This window comes from Pseudonaja textilis, chromosome 1 (assembly GCF_049901715.1).
Source record: "Pseudonaja textilis isolate UNSWEBS1 chromosome 1, rPseTex1.2, whole genome shotgun sequence".
Lineage (NCBI taxonomy): Eukaryota > Metazoa > Chordata > Lepidosauria > Squamata > Elapidae > Pseudonaja > Pseudonaja textilis.
Window position 1 is genome coordinate 7,385,174 of NC_141990.1, and position 20,029 is coordinate 7,405,202.

General features: G+C 44.4%; 1 protein-coding gene across 6 annotated transcripts in view; it reads left to right on the plus strand.

Annotated features, from left to right (window-relative positions):
• Positions 1–20,029, plus strand: part of USP32 (ubiquitin specific peptidase 32) — a 206,466-nt gene that overhangs the window by 121,445 nt on the left and 64,992 nt on the right. For all 6 annotated transcript variants that reach the window (XM_087925228.1, XM_087925232.1, XM_087925236.1 and 3 more), the window contains exons 6-9: positions 7,070–7,201; positions 10,736–10,843; positions 14,565–14,680; positions 16,032–16,094. In XM_087925228.1, coding sequence (XP_087781354.1) covers positions 7,070–7,201; positions 10,736–10,843; positions 14,565–14,680; positions 16,032–16,094 — 419 coding nt within the window. The remainder of the gene's footprint in view (positions 1–7,069; positions 7,202–10,735; positions 10,844–14,564; positions 14,681–16,031; positions 16,095–20,029) is intronic.

The following is a 20,029-nucleotide window of genomic DNA, read 5'->3' on the forward strand; positions in this document are numbered from 1 at the left end:
AGAGCTTGAGAGATTTTTCACAAGAAGGTCGAAATCTTAGCGATTTGGGAAAGGAGGAAATGCAATTGTAATTTTTGCCCTAATCATATAGCCCTTCCTAATCTTTGTCCCTAGTTTTATATTTTGGTCTTTGGTGGAGTCCTTGGTGCTCCCTGGCTTGGTGTTTTTTTTGCAGATGTTTTATTACCCAACTAGATAACATCATCAGTGCTAAAAGGGAGTGGATTTGCTGTCTTTTTACATACCAGTGGTTTGCCCTGTCAGTGTTGGTGGAGAGTGTTTTTGGTGGTTCTTTGATTAGGCAGGCAAATGATAGATTATGATATAGATAGAAGATAGATAGATAGATAGATAGATAGACAGACAGACAGACAGACAGACAGACAGACAGACAGACAGACAGACATAAAGGAAGAGAGAGAGATGTGGTCCTTGGTGCTCTCTGAGCATGGTTGTTTTCTTGCAGACGTTTCATTACCCAGCTCAGTAACATCATCAGTGCTAGAAGGGAGTGGGGTTTGTTGTCTTTTTACATATTAGTGGCTTGCCAGTCATTTGGGTCTTCCTTTACTGCAGTTTCTCCCATGGACATGGTTGTGACACATGCAGTGCTCTAGGTCAGTTTTGTTTGAAGATATTCCTCATTTGGGCACATCTTCATCACTGGAGGTTTTTAAGAAGAAATTGGACAACCACTTGTTTGGAATTTATTTTATTTATCTAATTGGTCAATCGCTCACAAGATAATAGGTATAAGAATAGATATGAGTATAAATACAGGAAATAGGTACGAATAAATGGGGGCAATAGGATAGGGACCCTAGGCACAATTGTGCACTTATGCATGCCCCTTACAGACCTCTTAGGAATGGGGTGAGGTCAATAGTGGATAGTTTAAGGTTAAAGGAGTGGTGGGTTAGAGGATGTAATAATAGAGTCAGGTAGTGCACTCCAGGCATTGTTGCTGAAGTTGTACTTTCTGCAATCAAGTTCGGAGCGGTTGACATTGAGTTTGCATCTGTTGTGTGCTCTTGTATTGTTGCGATTGAAGCTGAAGTAGTCATTGACTGGTAGGACATTGTAGCAGATAATTTTGGGTACTACACTTAGGTCCAACCGTAGGCAGAATGATATGGAGTCTCTTGCTTAAGCAAGGAATCGGACTAGAAGACCTCCCAAGACCTCCCTTCCCACTCGGTTATTCTGTAAATTTATCAACGTCCCTCTTCATTTCTCAATTTTTATCATTGTAAGCCGCCTAGACCAGCCCCCACAGTCAGATAAGCAGTAAATAAATTTAATCAACTAACAAATAAATTGTTGTCCAGGGAACGAAGACCACAAAGTCTCAGAGAGCAAGACTTTGAGACTGCTTCTCAGTTTGTCACTCGATCCTCTGCACATGTTTGTTTTGTGGCGCTAACCATTCCAACGAGCTGAAGTCAAATCCTATCACGAAACTGGCGTTGATTTAAGGACTCAGGCCATCTGGTAATGAGATCACGAATGGCCGTGCTAAATATACCCCACTTTGTTCCGAAGCATTGAGGAATCTTTCATCTGTACCAGTCTTCAGTGTTGTTATAAGGCAGTGAGAGGAAAACGCCATGGCACCTCTCATTTTGGGATAAATCCCAAATTCTACAAAAGGGTACCAGGTTTTTTTCCCTGTAAGTCATACTGCCCAGATTCCCAGTTGTTGTTGTTTTTAAAGACAAGCTACAGGTAGTCCTCGACTTACGATGACAATTGAGCCCAAAGTTTATGCAGCTAAGCTAAATGTTTCATTGAATTTTACCCTGTTTTCCAACCTTTTCTTGCCACAGCCGTCAAGTGAATCACTGCGGTTGTTAAGTTAGTCACTCGGTTGTTAAGTGAATCTGGCTTCCCCATTCTCTTTGCAAGTCAAAAGGTCACAAAAGGGGATTTGTGTGAGCCAGGACACAGCCAGCATCATAAATATGAGTCGGTTGCCAAGCATCTGAATTTGAATCACCTGATCATGGGGGTGCTTCTGTGGTCATAAAGTGTGAAAACGGTCGTAAATCACTTTTTTTCAGTGCCGTTGTAACTTCGAATAGTCGCTACACGAATGGTTGTAAGTCAAGGACTACCTGTATGATTTAACCATTCTAAAACCTGAAAAATACAGCGACTTTCCTGCCTGTTTGTTAAGTAAGCTCTCAACATACTTGGCCAAGAGATTAGCAATACTAGCGTTTATTGGCATAAAGTCTGACAAAATATTGTCTGGAAAGCGTTTAAGGTTCTTCTTCTTAATCTTCTCAAATGGGAAGGGGGTTCCTGTTGTGGGAGAAAATATTTTAGGGTAGTTCTGACTGGGCAGTTATGCATCTACCTAATAACAAAAGACAGAGGTTTATAGTTGTTGTCTTTTTTTAAAGGTGATTATTTTCATTTTAAATATTTCAGGAAGTCATTTTGCCCAAAGCACTCTAGTAAATCTATAAGCCCCATAAAAAGCTCAAGTCTTATCAAGTAGAGCTGAAATTCCCTGTAACTTCATTTCATTTGACATTTTCTTGGCAGCCCTGTGGAAATGGTGCGGCTTTTGATCCTTTTTACAAATTCTTATATCCCTAAGATTTGCTTGAAGTTACCTATCCAAATATTAGCCAGCTGTGTCCTCAGGTTTAGACCTATTCACTTACGTTCTACTATCTGTGAATGTTTGGAAAAAACAGGACAGGTTTGAGATACAGGTAGTCCTCAACTTATGACCACAATTGAGCCCAAAATTTATGTTGCTAAGTGAGACAGTTGTTGAATGAATTTTGCCCCCTTTTACGACCTTTCCTGCTCCCGTTGTTAAGTGAATCAGGGCAGTTGTTAAGTTAGTAACACGGTTTGCTTAAGTGAATTCTGGCTTCCCCCTTTGACTTTGCTTATCAGATGGTCACAAAAGGGGATCTCTTAGCAACGGTCATAAATATGAGTCGGTTGCCAAGCATCTGAATTTTGATCACGTGACCATGGGGGATGCTGTAATGTTTATAAGCGTGAACTGTCAGAAGTAACTTTTTTCCAATGCCGTTTCAACTTTAAACAGTCACTAAACAAGTGGTTATAAGTCAGGGGCTCTCTGCATTATCAAGAATTGCTATAACTTTGGATTTTAAGCCTTTGAAAATTTTAGCTCCAGTTAAAAAGATGCTCCTTTAATTCTATGCGCACAAAAGCTGTACGGCCAAAAATGCCTTTTGTATGCACAGGTGGCACTTGTTGGCAGTTCCTTGAAGGCAAATGCATCATTTTTGGAATGGTGTACCAGATGCTGAAGGCCACAGTGCAATCTGTGCTACCTAATTTCTCAAGGTCACACCTGTGTATCTAATGTATGTTAAATGCTGCTTTATTTGCCTGCATCAGCAGAAATGATAAGAGCTATTTTCTGACACTATCGGGCCTTTAAAAAAAAAACAACCAATGAAATGCAACTAAACACAGACACAATTTCTATAGTTCTGGGAAGAAACATGGTATTCTAAGTCCCAAAGGTGCTTTTTTTTCAAAGAGGCAACTGGACTTTCCAGTTTCGCTTTGAAGATGTTTCGCTTCTCATCCAAGAAGCTTCTTCAGCTCTGACTGGATGGTGGGGAATAGAAGGATTTATATTCCTTGCAGACAGCTGGTCATCTGCATCCTTTTAGCAGGTTGTTATGCAAATGACCATCTGCCTGCAAGGAATATAAATCCATCCTTTTCCTGCCATCCAATCAGAGCTGAAGAAGCTTCTTGGATAAGAAGCAAAACATCTTCAAAAAAAAACAAAACCCAGAAAGTTCCATTTGCCTCTTGAAAAAAAAAAACACCTTTGGGACAACCAGGACCTGGGTGAGACTGAGAATCTCCATAGGCCTGCTATTCTAAGCACACTGATGCTGTACAGAATTGAAGTGGTGTGAAAATTGTATTATGTTAGCACAGGGGCGTCCAACCTTGGCAACTTTAAGACTTGTGGACTTCAACTCCCAGAGTTCCTCAGCCAGCAGAGCTGGCTGAGGAACTCTGGGAGTTGAAGTCCACAAGTCTTAAAGTTGCCAAGGTTGGACGCCCCTGTGTTAGCACATGAATTAGTGGTTGAACGAGATAAAAGGAGTTCCAAATCCATTTCTCCCTATTCCTTGTGCAAGAGATTTTCCTCTTCCCATAGCAAGTTCTTCAGGGTTTGAAAAAGGAAGAGGAGGCGTATAGTTCTCCTATAGAAGAAGGAATAGGGGTGAAGGGAAGGACTAGGGGTGACATGATAGCCGTCTTCCAGTACTTGAGGGACTGCAGAGAAAATAAGAAATCGACGTATTCTCCAAAGCACCTGAGGGCAGGGCAAGAAGTAACGGATGGAAGTTTATCATCCAACCTAGAACTAAGGAGAAATTTCCTGACAGTGGGAGTAATCAATGGATAGAACATCTTTCCTCCAGAACTTGTGGGTGCTCCATCACTGGAGGTTTTTAAGAAGAGGCTGGACAGCCATTTGTCCAGAATGGTGTACGGTCTCCTGCTCAAACGGGGGGTTGGACTAGAAGACCTCCAAAGTCCCTTCCAACTGTGTTATTCCATATTCTGTATTCTGAACAGTATTCCCTTGGATACCCTTCTGAAAGTAAATATTTACAGCCCTTTTTTACGATCCTTTGAATGATAAATGCACAGTGCTTTGAATCAATAAAGCCGTCATTATTCATGTGCATACATATTTTTTTCCTGAATTGCCTTGTTTGGTGACTTGACATACTGCAAGTATATACAGATGTCTCTGAAAGTCCTCTGACTTACATGCCTCTGACGGCAGAAGCAATTGACCCAGACAGTTGGGGCATCCCTTCACTGGATGTTTCCAAACACTGGCTGGATGGCCATTTATGTATCATGAGTGCTTTAACCTGGATTCCTTCACTGAGTAAGGGGATTAGATCTGAGAGCTTCAGTGATGCCTTCCAATTTGATGGTTTTTATGGATTAGGTCAGTGGTGGAAAATGTTCTAGACTCCACGTTTCAAATGTTCAGAAAATGCCTAATGACACTGCTGGTGTGTCTCCTCCCCCGGAACAAAAGAGACGGTTGCAGGAACTGGGTAAGTCTAGTCCAAGAGTCGGCAACCCACAGCTCTGGAGCCACATGTGGCTCTTTCATCCCTCTGCTACAGCTCCCTGTCGCTCAAAATATGCGTCACAGCCACAATTTATTCAGCTTTTCAATCCCTGGTAGGCCAACTATGGATAAATCCAAGAAAAGTTTCAGAAGAAAACAGAACATTTAATGGTAGGTCGGCAGAGTCAAAATGGTTTGGTGGCTCCCGGTGTTTCCTTTACTGTGGAAAGCGGGTCCAAATGGCTCTTTGATTGTTTAAGGTTACCAACTCCTGGCCATATCTAATGAAGGACTAGGGGTGACATGATAGCAGTCTTCCAATATTTAGAGCCATGGTGGCACAGTGGTTAGAATGCAGTAATGCAGGGCTAACTCACTGCTCACTCCAGGAGTTCAATTCTGAGTGGTTCAAGGTTGACTCAGCCTTCCACCCTTCCGATGACGGTTAAATTTTATTTTATTTTTATTTTATTTTTATTTGTCAATTACCTACAAGATAATAAGTATAAGTAAAAACATAGTTATGAATACATGGATACATATAAGAAAAATAAAAAATTTGGTAGGCACGTTGAAGTCTGGTGGCATAAAGTATTCTGCAACGGGTAGAGGAGTGGAGAATTCTTCCTTGTGAAATATTTCTGGACTTTCGCAACTGTGTTAATATCAGATACATAATGTGGGTTCCAGACTGATGAGCTGTATTCGAGTATTGGTCTAGCAAATGTTTTGTATGCTCTAGTAGTTAGTAGTGTAATATTACCAGAGAAAAAGCTACGTAAGATTAGGTTAACAACTCTTAAGGCCTTTTGGGCTATGTAGTTACAATGGGCTCCAGCACTTAGGTCATTAGAGATAAGTACTCCAAGATCCTTGACAAAGTTTGGATCATCAACAAGGTCTTGACTACTCAGCCTGTATTTTATTTTCTGATTATTATTATTTTTTGCCAATATGTAGGACAGAGCATTTATTTGTTGAGATTTGAAGTTGCCATTTGTTTGACCATTCTGATACATAGTCGAGGACCCAGATTATTGGGGAGCAATATGCTGACTCTGTAAACTACTTAGAGGGCTGTAAAACCCCTGTGAAGCTGTATATAAGTCTAAGTGCTATTGCTATGGCTATTTAAGGGGCTGTCACAGAGAAGAGGGGGTCGATTTATTCTCCAAAGCACCTGAGGCGATGATGGGATTCAATTTTTTTTTACTACCGGTTCTGTGGACGTGGCTTGGTGGGCGTCAGAGTGGGTATTTGCCGGTTCTCTGAACTACTCAAAATTTCCGCTACCGGTTCTCCAGAACTGATCAGAACCTGCCGAATCCCACCTCTGACCTGAGGGCAGGACAGGGAGTAACGAATGCAAACATATCAAAGAGAGATCCAACCTAGAACTAAGGCGAAATTTCCTGACAGTGAGAACAATTAATCAGTGAAATGGCTTCTTCCAGAAGTTGTGGGAGAATGCTCTTTCTCACAGCCCCTGTAGTCTTTGAAAACCACCAAAAGTCCACCCTGTTCTTGTGTAATTTTCCAAGGCTCCGGACTATGCACGAGAACACATCCTTCTTGTGGGACATCCAAAGAGCACTTCTTGCAGAGCCCCCTCAAATCACATGAGAATGGGTTGTGTTTTCGAGAATAGCTGCTGCCAGACCTTAGTGAACACCGGCACAAAAATGTTGTTGTGTGTCACCTTTGACCTGGGCATCCTAGGTTCACCGTCACTGCCCTAGCCTCTTTTCCTGTTCAATATATTGAATGGTGCTAAGTAAACCTGGGTTGCTCTGCGCTGCAAACCTCCCATTAAGGGTTTTTTGTTCCACAAAAGCAATCCGCGTTCCTGGAATTCTCCTCTGAGCTTTGTTGCCTGCGTAAAGTGGCTGACACGGCACCCTTTTAAAGGCACCGCTTTCATTTGTCTTGACTTTGATCGCCTTGGCTTTTACGCAGTGGAAGAATCGGATATCATCGACCTCGAGAAACGCTACTGGCTCCTGAAAGCTCAATCAAGAACAGGCCGTTTTGATCTGGAAACGTTTGGCCTCCTGGTTTCCCCTCCGATCCATCCATCCCTGAGCGAAGGTATGTAAATTTCGTTGACAATCCAGCTCTTCTTGGTTTTCTTTCAGTGCGGGGATCCCTCGACGTACGGCCACTGCGCAGCCCAAAACTCCTGTTGGGGAGTGAGAGAGATGCTAATTCTGTTTTGCCCCTGTTGTACGACCTTTCTCACCACAGTTGTTAAGGGAATCCCGGCAGTTGTTATTAGTAACCCCGTTGTTAAGTGAATCCGGCTTCCCAGTTGTCGGAAGGTCGCAAAAGGAGATCACATGATTCCAGGACTCTGCAACCGTCATAAATATGAATCAGTTGCCAAGTGTCTGGATTTTGATCATTTGACCCCGCCCCCAAGGATGCTGCAACGACCGTAAGTGTGAAAAGGGTCGTATAAGTCATTTTTTTCAGATCCGTTGTAACTTTGAATGGTCACTACATGAACTGCTGTAAGTCAAGGACTACCTGTATTTAGCGAAATTGTGTAGGTTTCACAGCAGTCCCAATACGCACGCTCCTAGAGGTTGGTCCCATCTCAGAATTCATCTCTGTACAGGCAACAAATACTGAACTTGTAACAACTGCATTAAAAGTTTATGTAGTTGACCCACTTCATAAGGGCCTAAAGGAGAGGGACACAGTTTGCCCCATAGAAAAGGAAGCCATGAAGAGATAAGCGCTTAACAGGAGGCAAATCTTGAGCCTGTAATCCCTTCTAGATTTGCCTGCTTTGAATTCTGGGAATTGTAGTTATAAGCCACCTGGAGACGACCGAATGGAAGACTATTCCATTCCCCCTTGTGGTGGATAAGGGAGGCAACCATAGCAGAAATAGACAAGAATTGTTAATTGTCACCAAGACCCAGGGGTCTCCAAACTGGCCAACTTCAAGACTTGTGGACTTCAACTTCCAGAATTCCCCAGCCCATTGTCAAGTTTGGGAACCCCCGAACTAGACAGAAAGGAACGACCGTTCTTTAAGTATGGTAACTTTGAATGGTCAATAAATGAACCGTTGTAAGTCAAGGATTACTTGTACCTCGGGGATCCACAACCTGTAGGCCGTGGCCTATTCGCAACCAGACCATGCCTGCCCCTCACACAAAACCATCCCCTCTTCCCCACTTTCCTCCCTGCGCTGGTCCATCAACCCGGAAAAATTGAAGAACCCTGCTGTATATGAAGGAAGGAAGGGACATTACTGTTCTGACCAAGATCATGAAGCAGACTCCTCGTCCGATAAAACCCCTTTTATTTAGGTTAAAGGGAATTCCTCTCCAGCAAAGTCCATGCAATCTTTCATGAGATTTCACAACTACAGAGCTTTATCAAGGCTTGGAGAGTTGCCAGGCTGATATCTCCCAAATGCCACACTGTAGCAGCAATTACTTGGTAAGAAGTCAGGAACAGGTCTTCACTCTAATGAGTTGAACGAATTGTCTCGTGCAAGCACCACTCTCCTTTTGCTCCTCTTTATTCCCTATGGCAGGGGTCTTCAACCTTGGCAACTTGTGGACTTCAACTCCCAGGATTCCTCAGCCAGCAAAGCTGGCTGAAGAACTCTGGGAGTTGAAGTCCACAAGTCTTAAAGTTGCCAAGGTTGGAGACCCCTGCCCTATGGGAGGGGCCATTTACCATCCATCTGAGCCTTTACTCCAGAGTCTATCCTTGTTCCTTAACTGTTTCCCTTCTCCTGGCAGCTCTGTGCATGCGCAAACTGGGAACAGGCTCCAGCTGTTGTTCTGCCCCACTGATTTCCAATTCAGGATGCCGCTGATAACTGTCAGACAGCCCTGGCCCTGTGTCTGCCTCCGGTGCAGAGCCCTCGTCAGAGCCTTCCCCAGACTCCAGGACTGGCCCATGTTCCCCCACAACTTCCTTACTGTCCAAGTCTGCCGCCAGCTCCGCTGGGTGCTGGCAGGCCACAACAATTACCATCAGACTGGTAAAATTCAATTATAACCAACCTCAGTAAAGCACAGTTGAAGTTTTCCTGTGGAGTTGGTTTTCTGGTCTGGTCTAGGCCTGACATCCTTCTTCTTTCTAAGCGTTCCAAAGTTGGGATGATGGAAGTAAAAACATGGAAACAAAATTGACATATGAATGGTGACATATGAATGGTGGGAAAGAGAATGGAAAACCAGCAAGGAGCAGTTGGGGTAGCTGGCTCCATCTGGATTCCTGCTCTCCTTCTAGACTAGAGAGTTATTTTTTACCAGCTGCCCTCTGGAAAGAATCTCAGAAGGAGCCCCATTTTGTAAATTATTCAATCAGAAACTCAGTAATTGCAATGATTAAAATAAATCAATAAAAACGATGGAGAAACCGTTAAGGCTGACCATATGGCACCTGCGTTTCTCCTTTTGTAAGATGCCAGTCAAATACTAGACTAAGAAATGAACAGGGGGGGAAAAAGTCCAGTATATTAAACCATGATTCCCTGGAATAGGTGCCTGGCTAGAGATTTCCATCTTCGGGTGCACGTGAGTAGTGTGTAGGCTACTCAGTACAGGTAGTTCTCTCCTTAGGACCACAATTGGGACCAGAACTTCCATTGCTAAGCACGGCAGCTGTTCAGTGAACCACACCCAATTTTACAACCTTTCTTTGCCAGGTGGTTAAGTGAATCACTGCAGTTGTTAAGTGAATGATATAGTTGTTAAGCGAATCCGGCTACCTCCGTTGACTTTGCTTGCCAGAAGTCCGCTGGGAAGGTTGCAAATGGTGATGACCTGACTCCAGGATGTTGCAACCATCCTGAATACATGGAGTTGCCGAGCGCCTGAATTTTGATCCGATGCCTGTGGGGATGCAGTGATGGTCATAAGTACAAAGACCAAGTCATAAAAGTTACTTTTTTTTTTACAGCCATTGTAATTTGAAACGGTTGCTACACAAATGTAAGCTGAAGACTACCTGGGTCTCATCCCGTGGTGGTGCAGTGGTTAGAAGGCAGTATTGCACTGCCCACTGCCAGCAGTTCGATCTTGACTGTCTCAAGGTTGACTCAGCCTTCAATCCTTTTGAGATCGGTAAAACGAGGACCCAGATTTGGGGGGCATTGTGCTGACTCTGTAAACTGCTTAGAGAAGGCTGTAAAGCAGTCTAAAGCGGTATATAAGTCTAAGGGCTATTGCTAGTATTGGATGATGTTATTATGGCCATCCAAAAGACTCTGGGGGACTTACAACATCAAATATACAGTTATAGGTTTGTTTTAATGTTAAGCAATTAGTTCAAGATTGAAATGATTATCATATCACGAATATCTTAACAGTGGTTAGAATGCAGTATTGCAGGCTAACTCACTGCTCACTGCCAGGAGTTCGATCCTGACCGGCTCAAGGTTAATTCAGCCTTCTGTCCCTTCGAGGTTGGTAAAATGTGGACCCAGATTTTCGGGGGCCATTTGCTGACTCTGTAAAACCACTTAGAGGGGGCTATAAAGCACTGTGAAGCAGTATAGAAGTCTTAAGTGCTATTGGTATCTCAGCTAATGAAACCATATGATTTGATTGGCAAATTGGTCGCTACCTATAACTGCTTTGGGACCTTTTGCAGGCCTGTTTAACGCCTTTGATGAAAACCGCGACAATCACATAGACTTCAAGGAAATCTCGTGTGGGCTCTCGGCTTGCTGCAGGGGGCCACTGGCAGAACGGCAGAAGTGTGAGTATGGCTAGGAGCAGTGGTGGGATTGAAAATGTTTTACTACCAGTTCCGTGGGCGTGGCTTGGTGGGCGTGGCAGGGGAAGGATACTGTAAAATCCCCATTCCCTCCCAACCCCACTAACCTGCTTTCCAGCTCCGTTCTCCTGTGCAGGGCAACCAAAGGAGACCCAGCCAATCAGCTGGGACTCAGTGGGAGGCAGAGAAGAGATGGGGTTGGCGGGGCCAGTCACGGGTGGGATTTGCTGGTTCTCCCAACTACTCAAAATTTTTGCTACCGATTCTCTCGAAACTGTCAGAACCTGCTGAATCCCACCTCTGTTTGCTTCCTTCCTTCCTTCCTTCCTTCCTTCCTTCCTTCCTTCCTCCCTCCCTCCCACCCTCCCTCCCTCCCTCCCTCCAGTGGTGGGATTCAAATATTTTTACTACCAGTTCTGTGGCCGTGGCTTGGTGGGCATGGCAGGGGAAGGGTACTGTAAAACCCCATTCCCTCTTCACCCCACTAACCTGCTTTCCAGCTCCGTTCTCCTGTGCAGGGCAACTAAAGAAGACTCAGCTGATCAGCTGGGACTCAATGGGAAGCAGAGAAGAGATGGGGGCGGGGCCAGTCAGAGGCGGGATTTGCCAGTTCTCCGAACTACTCAAGATTTCCACTATTGGTTCTCCAGAACCGGTCAGAACCTGCCGAACACCACCTCTGGCTAGGAGGCTTCCCAGGCACCCCTTCGGGTGTTACAGGTGTTCCCAGGTTCCACTTAGGATGGATCACTCACACAGTCTTAGCCCCAGAAAATAGCCATACAAATCATTTTCACTGGTATGCAGAGGCATAACCGCTTTTTTGGCCTACATGGAGACCTGGGGAATTTAAAATCACAGCAAAATTTTCCAGGTTACTGAGAGGTCCTTGGTACCCTCTGAGCTTGGTTATTTTTCTTGTAGGTGTTTTATTACCCAAACTAGTCTTTTCTGGTTACTGGTTTACTGGGTACTACAGGGGTCCCAACCTCCGGGGTGTGTCTTATTCGAACTATGCGAGTGGCTGGCCAGATCAAGCGAATGTGCATGCGCAACTCAACATGTATGAGTGATGGGCCGGCAGGGGTGGGCCAGGAGGCACTCATGCACGTGCGTGCCAGCCCACCATTTGCACAAGGGCTGTGTGTGCGCTGGCCCGCTTCTTGCACATCCCAGTTCCCCTCTCTGCCCCAGCCGTCTCTCTTTCTCTCTCTCCTCTCTCTGTCTCTCTTCACTTTCTCTGTCTCCTCTCGTTCTGTCTCTCTCTCTCTCTCTCACACACACACACTTATAGACTCATAGTATCATAGGGATGGAAGGGACCTTGGACATCTTCTACTCCAGAGTTCCTCCGGTGGGGAGAGGGGCTGGTTCCACACGAGCTGTGAGCGCCTGTCACTCACGCAAATAGAGCATGCATATGTGTTAGTCCACTGCTCACACAACTGGGGATGTGCTTGTGTTGTCTTACCATCCACTTCCGCGGCCTGGTTCCAAATGGCTCCTAGCTAAATGGTTGTCCAACCTATTTTTGAAACCCTCCAGTGATGAAGCACCCACAAGCCCAGGAGGCAAGCTATTCCATACTGCACGAGTCAAAAAGAGGGTTGTGAAAATATTTACAGTCCCCTCACATCCCGGACATAAACTGTTTCAACTCCTCCCCTCAAAACGATGCTATAGAGCGCTGCACACCAGAACAACTAGACACAAGGACAGTTTTTTCCCGAATGCCATCACTCTGCTAAACAAATAATTCCCTCAGCACTGTCCAACCATTTACAAAGTCTGCACTACTATTACTATTAACCTTCTCATCACTCCTTATCACCCATTCCTTCCCACTTGTGACTGTAGGACTGTAACTTTGTCGCTTGTATCCTTACGATTTATACTGACTGTTTCCTAGTATGATTTTATTGCTTATTTTACCCTGTGACTATTATTAAGTGTTGTACCTGATGATTCTTGGCTCTTGACGAATGTCTCTTTTCTTTTATGTGCACTGAGAGCATTTGCACCAAGACAAATTCCTTGTGTGTCCAATCACGCTTGGCGAATAAAGAATTCTATTCTGTTCTCACTGGCAAAGAAAAAAAAAATTCCTTATTTCTAAGTGAGAAATTTTCCCAATACCCATGCTGGAATTACGGCAGAGCCTTTGAGAGGCATTTTAAAGCTCGTGTCTTTTGGGAAACCATCTTTCGAATATAACATGAGTGGAATTTATTGATGGGCTCTAAGCTTGTCTTGCTTCTTCTGTGATTTTATTGCTTTTACTCCTTGGAAATGTCAAAGTATCTGAATGACACACACAGACGCAGACATAAACATGTGGTATACCCTTCCCCCCCAAGATTTGACATTTGCTGCTGTTTCCTCCTGGGTACGTAGAACAGTGTTTCTCAACTTCAGCCAACTTTACACTGAGAGGACTTCAACTCCCAGAATTCCCTAGCCAGCAGGCATTCTTGGGATCATGCTGGCTGGAGAATTCTGGGAGTTGTAGTCCACTCATCTCAGCGTTGTTTAGGTTGAGAAACACGGTGATGTAGAGGTTGATCAGATCTCCCTCTTTAGGGATAATATGCAAAAACAGAGCTCAGTTTATTGCCTGCACTTTTTTTCCTCCTTTTTTCAGGAAAAAAAGAACCTTTCCACATCTGCCTCCCTAATCTGCATTTTTAAGGCTCCTGTATTCTCCCTCCTCCCTTTATTATTATTCTTTCCTCTATGGGTGCATGCACACATTAAGGAAATATAATCTCCCATGATGGTTTTGAAAATGAGGGCTTTTAAAAGCTAATTCCTAATCATCTCCCGGCTCTATTAATTCCGTATATTATTGTGAGTTACTCTCATTTGACGTCAATTACAATCAATTTTCTGGAAGAGGTTGTCTGGTTCATTGGTAGTCGATAACCCCCCCCCCCCCATTTTTTGTTTTTTTTTGTTTTGGCTGGATTTTAATTTCTCTTTAATAAAATATTCATAAGCACAAACAGTTAGCTCTGTGTATGGTACTGACATTTGTGTATACGTGGATGGAGTATGTGGAGAGCCTGTGTGTTGCAAATGCCAATATTTGCTCTTTGGAAAAAGAAGAGTAAACAGATTATACTGTTTATTGCATCTCTGGTGCTGGTGTATTGCTGTCCCTTCGCTCTCTGAAATAGATTTCCTCTCTCTAATGGAGGCCACTCTTCAAAAAGGTCTCTTGTGAGTCCTTTTAACTATGCCCTGTTTGCAGCTATTCCCTCCCATGTATCTGCATGTGTCTGCATTAAACTCAAGATAGCATCCATAACACCCCCTTCTTCTATTTTCCCCATAACTACAACCCAATTTCATCTCTAGGTCGCTGGGCTGAGAGAGAAGGACTGGCCCAAAGTTACCCAGCAGCTTTCAAGCCTGAGGCAGAACTAGAGCTCACCGTTTCCTTCTCCGCTAATTCTGTCATCTTCACAATCCATTCCTTAATTACGGGCATTTTCAGCTTTTGCACATCTTTGTGCGTACGAGAATCTGGTTGCAGTTCCCGCATATAAAACCGGTCTTTCACATCTTTTCTAATCCGCTATCCATAAGTTAAAAAAAAACCAAACCCACCCAGTTCTGGTTTCATCTCAGTCTTCAAAATCTTTTGAGTCGCTATCGGCTGTTCTGTTCTGACTGTTAGAATAACCACTTCTGTCTCTTTCAGTTTGCTTCAAGGTTTTCGACGTTGATCGAGACGGGGTTTTGTCCAAGGTTGAACTCGAAGAAATGGTTGTGGCTCTTCTGGAAGTTTGGAAAGATAATCGTATTGATAACATTCCAGTAAGTTGCATTCAACATTGATATTAATTAAACAAGGACTGCCTATTTGGGCAGTGGTTTTGCTCTGCAAGCTTCTTTCAACTTACTTTCCGAACGTTTTGTTACCACACTAGGTAATGTCATCAGCAGGATTGTGTCGTCCGATTCCTCTTTAGCTTATAAATGTCTCATTTGCCCATGTGGTTGGGTGGTTGGGTGATTGGTTGTTCGTTTGGAGCGATATTTAAATTCTGAGCAGCTGATTGATTCTCTTGTGGATTGGACATTGTAACGGTCTGGTTTGTTTATTTGTGTATTTTATTTATTTAGAAATTTATATCACTGTCTACTCACACATGGTGACTCAAGGTGGCCTACACGGATATAACAACAGTATATAAAAGAAAATTTAAAAATAAGAAGAAAAATAATAAAATAATAAGCTCTCACCCTGGTGACAGCACACCCTCACACTAACCATTTAATGGGCTCCATCCTGCTCTGGGTTCCCCAGGCCCGCTTGGCAGAACCACGTCTTCAGGGCCTTCTGAAAGAGTATTAGAGTGGGGGCCAGTCTAACCTCCAGGGGGATGATGTTCCAGAGAGAGGGAGCCACCACGAAGAAGGCCCTTCTCCTGAGTCCCACCAGATGGGATAGGGCAGGCAAAGATCCTCAAAGCTGTAGTCTATGGTAGCCAAAAATCAGGAGGCACTTGCTTGCTGAGTCTGAAATTGAAAATAAAGTAGACTTGTCTTCTGCTTAACCATCTGGCTAGTTTGAGTGTTTCATACTAATCCCTCAGTGCCTTAACTTGCACAGAGTGTTTTAAAATATATTGCTTGTCTATCAGTCTGCCTACCTATGAATCCACCTGTCTGTCAGTCTGTGTCTGTCTATCAATCGATGTCTGTCTTTATTGTCTGTCTAGCTATCTAACTATCTAGTTATCTATGCATCTATCTATAGCTATCTTCATCGTCGTCTATCATTTATCGATCTATCAATCTAATGATCTATTAGATTTATATGTCGCCTCTCTCACTGTAGAAATGTGAGTGCTACTTTTAATAATGATTGACAGGACTTTGATCAGAAACTTTCACATTCTATAAACCGATTTATCAGGAAGATTCATAAAAATCAGACAAAATAGTCTGAATCCAGATTCGATCTGTCATGGATCAGACCAGCTAAAATAAGGGGCAGGTCATTTGCTGCTCATTTAAAGCTCATTGATTTTAGCAGATCTGCACACTGTGGATTCAACCCAGCATTCTTACTTTTGGGGTCTATGTACGTCGACCAAAATAACCCTCGAAATAAGGTTCTTAACTTTCATGGGATCTTCCTGTTCTTTTTTTCCCCCACAAGGAGCTGCACATGAATTTGCCTGATATTGTAGAAGATATTCTAAAGTCACACGACACTACCAAGGTAAGAAAGGGCAGCTGTATCTCATTATCCCTTATTGTGTGATTTGAGAAATAGCAGTGCAGAAATAGCTTCAAGAAACTTGAAATGGCCTCTGTGTCAGGGTTCCCAAGGATGCCCTAATTAAACCATGAGCCTCGAGCCAAGTTTCAAAAGAAATCCAGTTATTTATTAGGAACAACATGTTGACACATACCCAAATGAAGTCAGCTCTGCCTGAGGTAATTTACGGCCCACCTATGATCCTGTTCCCCCCCACTCCCCCAGAGTGTGTCATAAATCACATTCTCCAACGGAGCACTTTGTGGGCTGTAGAAATCATGCCTCTCCGGTTGGTCCCGGTAGCCTGGGATACAGTCTTGAAGAAGGTATGCGTGGGATGTGCTTCTGGTTGTGGCTCCTGCTCCGTCAGTCCCCACCCCCACCCCATAGTAACTCGAGAGTAGGCCAGGAACGCTTTACGAGTTGATACTCTGAATTGGAGCACAGTGAGGCTGAGCCAAGCTGCTGAGTTAACTCGTGGAAAGTCTGTTTACTGTGAAAGAAGCCAAAGAGGATAAAAAGCATCAAAGGAGATAATTTATTTACTTTCATTTATTCATCATTACTTACCATATATGGTGGCAGAAATCCACTAAGCTAACAGATGCAATTACACTCACTGTTTTCACAGATAGTAAAATTATAGAAAAATTATTGTTAAATATGTTTTAAAAATTGGTCTATCCCATCTGCTGGGCTTTCGCTGTTCCGCTAACATTCTCCTAAGCTCCTGAAATATGGGAAAGGTTAGGAGCAATGATGGCACAGTGGTTAGAATTCAACATTGCAGGCTAATTCAGCTCACCGCCAGCAGTTCGATCCTGATCGGTTCAAGCTTGACTCTGCCTCCCATCTTTCCGAGGTGGGTCAAATGAGGACCCAGATTGTTGAGGGCAATATGCTGACTCTGTAAACTGCTTAGAGAGGGTTGCAAAACACTGTGGAAGTGCTGTTGCTTGAGAAGGAAGGAAAGGAAGGAAGGAAGGAAGGTGACAGGAAAAAGGGAAAGGAAGGGAAGGAAGGAAGGAGGGAGGGAGGAAGGAAGGAAGGAAGGAAGGAAGGAAGGAAGGAGGAGGAGGGAGGGAGGAAGGAAGGAAGGAAGGAAGAAGGAAGGAAGGAAGGAAGGAAGGAAGGAAGGAAGGAAGGAAGGAAGGAAGGGAAGGAAGGAAGGAAGGGAAGGAGAAGCAAGCCCTGGTGGCGCAGTGGTTAGAATGCAGAACTGCAGGGCTTACTCACTGCTCACTCCAGTAGTTTGATCCCGACTGGCTCAAGGTTGACTCAGCCTTCCATCTTTCTGAGGTGGGTAAAATGAGGACCCAGATTGTCGGGGGCAAGATGGCTGACTCTGTAAACTGCTTAGAGAGGGTTGCAAAACACTGTGGAAGTGCTGTTGCTTGAGAAGGAAGGAAGGAAGGAAGGAAGGAAGGAAGGAAGGAAGGAAGGAAGGTAGGTGACAGGAAAAGAAAGGAAGGGAAGGAAGGAAGGAGGGAGGGAGGGAGGAAGGAAGGAAGGAAGGAAAGAAGGAAGGAGGGAGGGAGGGAGGAAGGAAGGAAGGAAGGAAGGAAGGAAGGAAGGAAGGAAGGAAGGAAGGAAGGAAGGAGAAGCAAGCCCTGGTGGCGCAGTGGTTAGAATGCAGAACTGCAGGGCTTACTCACTGCTCACTCCAGGAGTTTGATCCTGACTGGCTCAAGGTTGACTCAGCCTTCCATCTTTCTGAGGTCAGTAAAATGAGGACCCAGATTGTTGGGGGCAACAGGCTGACTCTGTAAAAATGCTTAGAGAGGGCTGTAAAGCACCGTGAAATGGTATATAAGTTTAAGCGCTATGGCTATTGCTGATGGAGATCTATTTGAGATATTAAAGTATCAAAGTATCCCCATCCCCCCCCCCGCCCCCCGCTTTTTATTCTCCTATTTTTCACAGTTTCAGATGATAGTCAACCAGTTACCTTTGTTCTGGCTATTATGTACCTCTAGAAAACTACCCCAAAATTTCAGCGGGAATATTTGCCCTGAAACTCATCATCCATAAAATCTAGTCTTGATCATAGTTCAGTGGAACTTACCTCCAGTGTGATGGCCAATCTCCATAAAACCTTTTTGACTGGAATTGGGTCAACTTGATTGACGGACAATGGATTTGTATATTTGCAATATTTGTTAAGAGACAATAGATTTTTATATTTGCAATATTTGTTAAGAGAATGTGATGTGAATAATTTAGCAAACGCAGGATGGAAATGTATAACTATTTGCAGACCTGCAATGCAGGGAGGGGAAACCAATTAGGTTTGTTTGAGATACAGGTGTCAGCATTCAATCAGGATGGAGGTTATGTGTTTACTATTGATTTTATATCTGTGATATACCCTTTTTTTCTTCTCCTTTTTGTGTCTTCTTTGTAATTTTTTTTTTTATTTGCATTTTGTATTTTATTTTCAGGAAAAAAAATAAAAAACGTTATTATTAAAAAAAATCTTGTTTAACTGACATGGCTTCCAGCTAGAAAAACCTAGATGGATAGTTTCCCTGAGAAAAATCAAAATTATTGAGAGTAGTTGCAGATCTGTGATTCTCCGGGGGAGTCATGACTATGAATTGATCAAAACCAGCTTCAGATCTACAGATAGAACAGATTGATTTTTTTTGGTCAAAGCTTTTCTTTATTTTCCTTAAAATGTCCATTTCAGTTTGCATGAGAGAGATAGTATGAGTCGGGGGTGGGGGTGACAGAGGAAGAGGAGGAGAGAAGAAGGAGTGGAAGAAGAGAGAGAAGGAGAAGAGGGGGGAAGAGAAGTGGAAGAGAGGGAGGGAGAAGGAGAGGAGAGGGGGGAAGAGAAGTGGGAAGAGAGAGAAGAGAGGGGAAGAGAGAGAGAGAGGGAGAAGAGAAGTGGGAAGAGGAGAGAGAGGAGGGGGAGGAGAGTTGGAAGAAAGGGAGAGAGGGAGGAAAAGGGGGAAAGAGGGGAGAGGAGGAGAGAAGGGAAGGAAGAGGAGAGAGGGAGGGAGAGAGGGAGGAGGGAGAGGGGGAAAGAGAGGGAAGGAAGTGGGAAGAGGGAGAGAGGAGGAGGAGGGAGAAGTTGGAAGAAAGGGAGAGAGGGAGGAAAGGGGGAAAGAGGAGAGGAGAGGAGGGGGAAGAGGAAGGGAAGGGAGAGAGGGAGGAAGGGAGAGGGGAAAGAGGAGAGGGGAAGAGAAGTGGGGAGAGGGAGAGGAGGAGGGGAAGAGAAGTTGGAAGAAAGGGAGAGAGGGAGGAAAAGGGGGAAAGAGGGAGAGGAGGAGAGGGGGAAGAGGAAGAGGGAGGGGAGAGAGAGGGGGGGGAAAGGGAGAGGGGGAAAGAGGAGAGGGAAGAGAAGTGGGGAGAGGGAGAGGAGGAGGGAAGAGAAGTTGGAAGAAAGGGAGAGAGGAGGAAAAGGGAAGAGGAGAGGAGAGGGGGAAGAGGAAGAGGGGAGGAGGGGAGAGAGGGGAGAAGGGAGAGGGGAAAGAGGAGAGGGGGAAAGTGGGGAGAGGGAGAGGAGGAGGAAGAGAAGTTGGAAGAAAGGAGAGAGGGAGAAAAAGGGGAAAGAGGGAGAGGAGGAGAGGAAGAGGAAGAGGGAGGGGAGAGAGAGAGAGAGAAGGGAGGGGAAAGGAGGGAAAGAGAGTGGGGGAGAGGGAGAGGAGGAGGGGAAGAAGAAGAGGGAGAGAGAGGGAGAAGAGGGGGAGGAGGAAGGAGGAGAGGAGGAGGAGAGAAGTTGGAAGAAAGGGAGAGGGAGGAAAGGGAGAGGAGGGAAGAGGGGAGGAGAGAGGAGAGAGAAGAGGAGGAAGAGGAGAGAGGAAGAGAAGTTGGAAAGAAAGGAGAGGGAGGAAAGGGAAAGAGGGAAGAGGGAGGGAGAGGAGGGAAGAGGAGTGGAGAGGAGAGAGAGA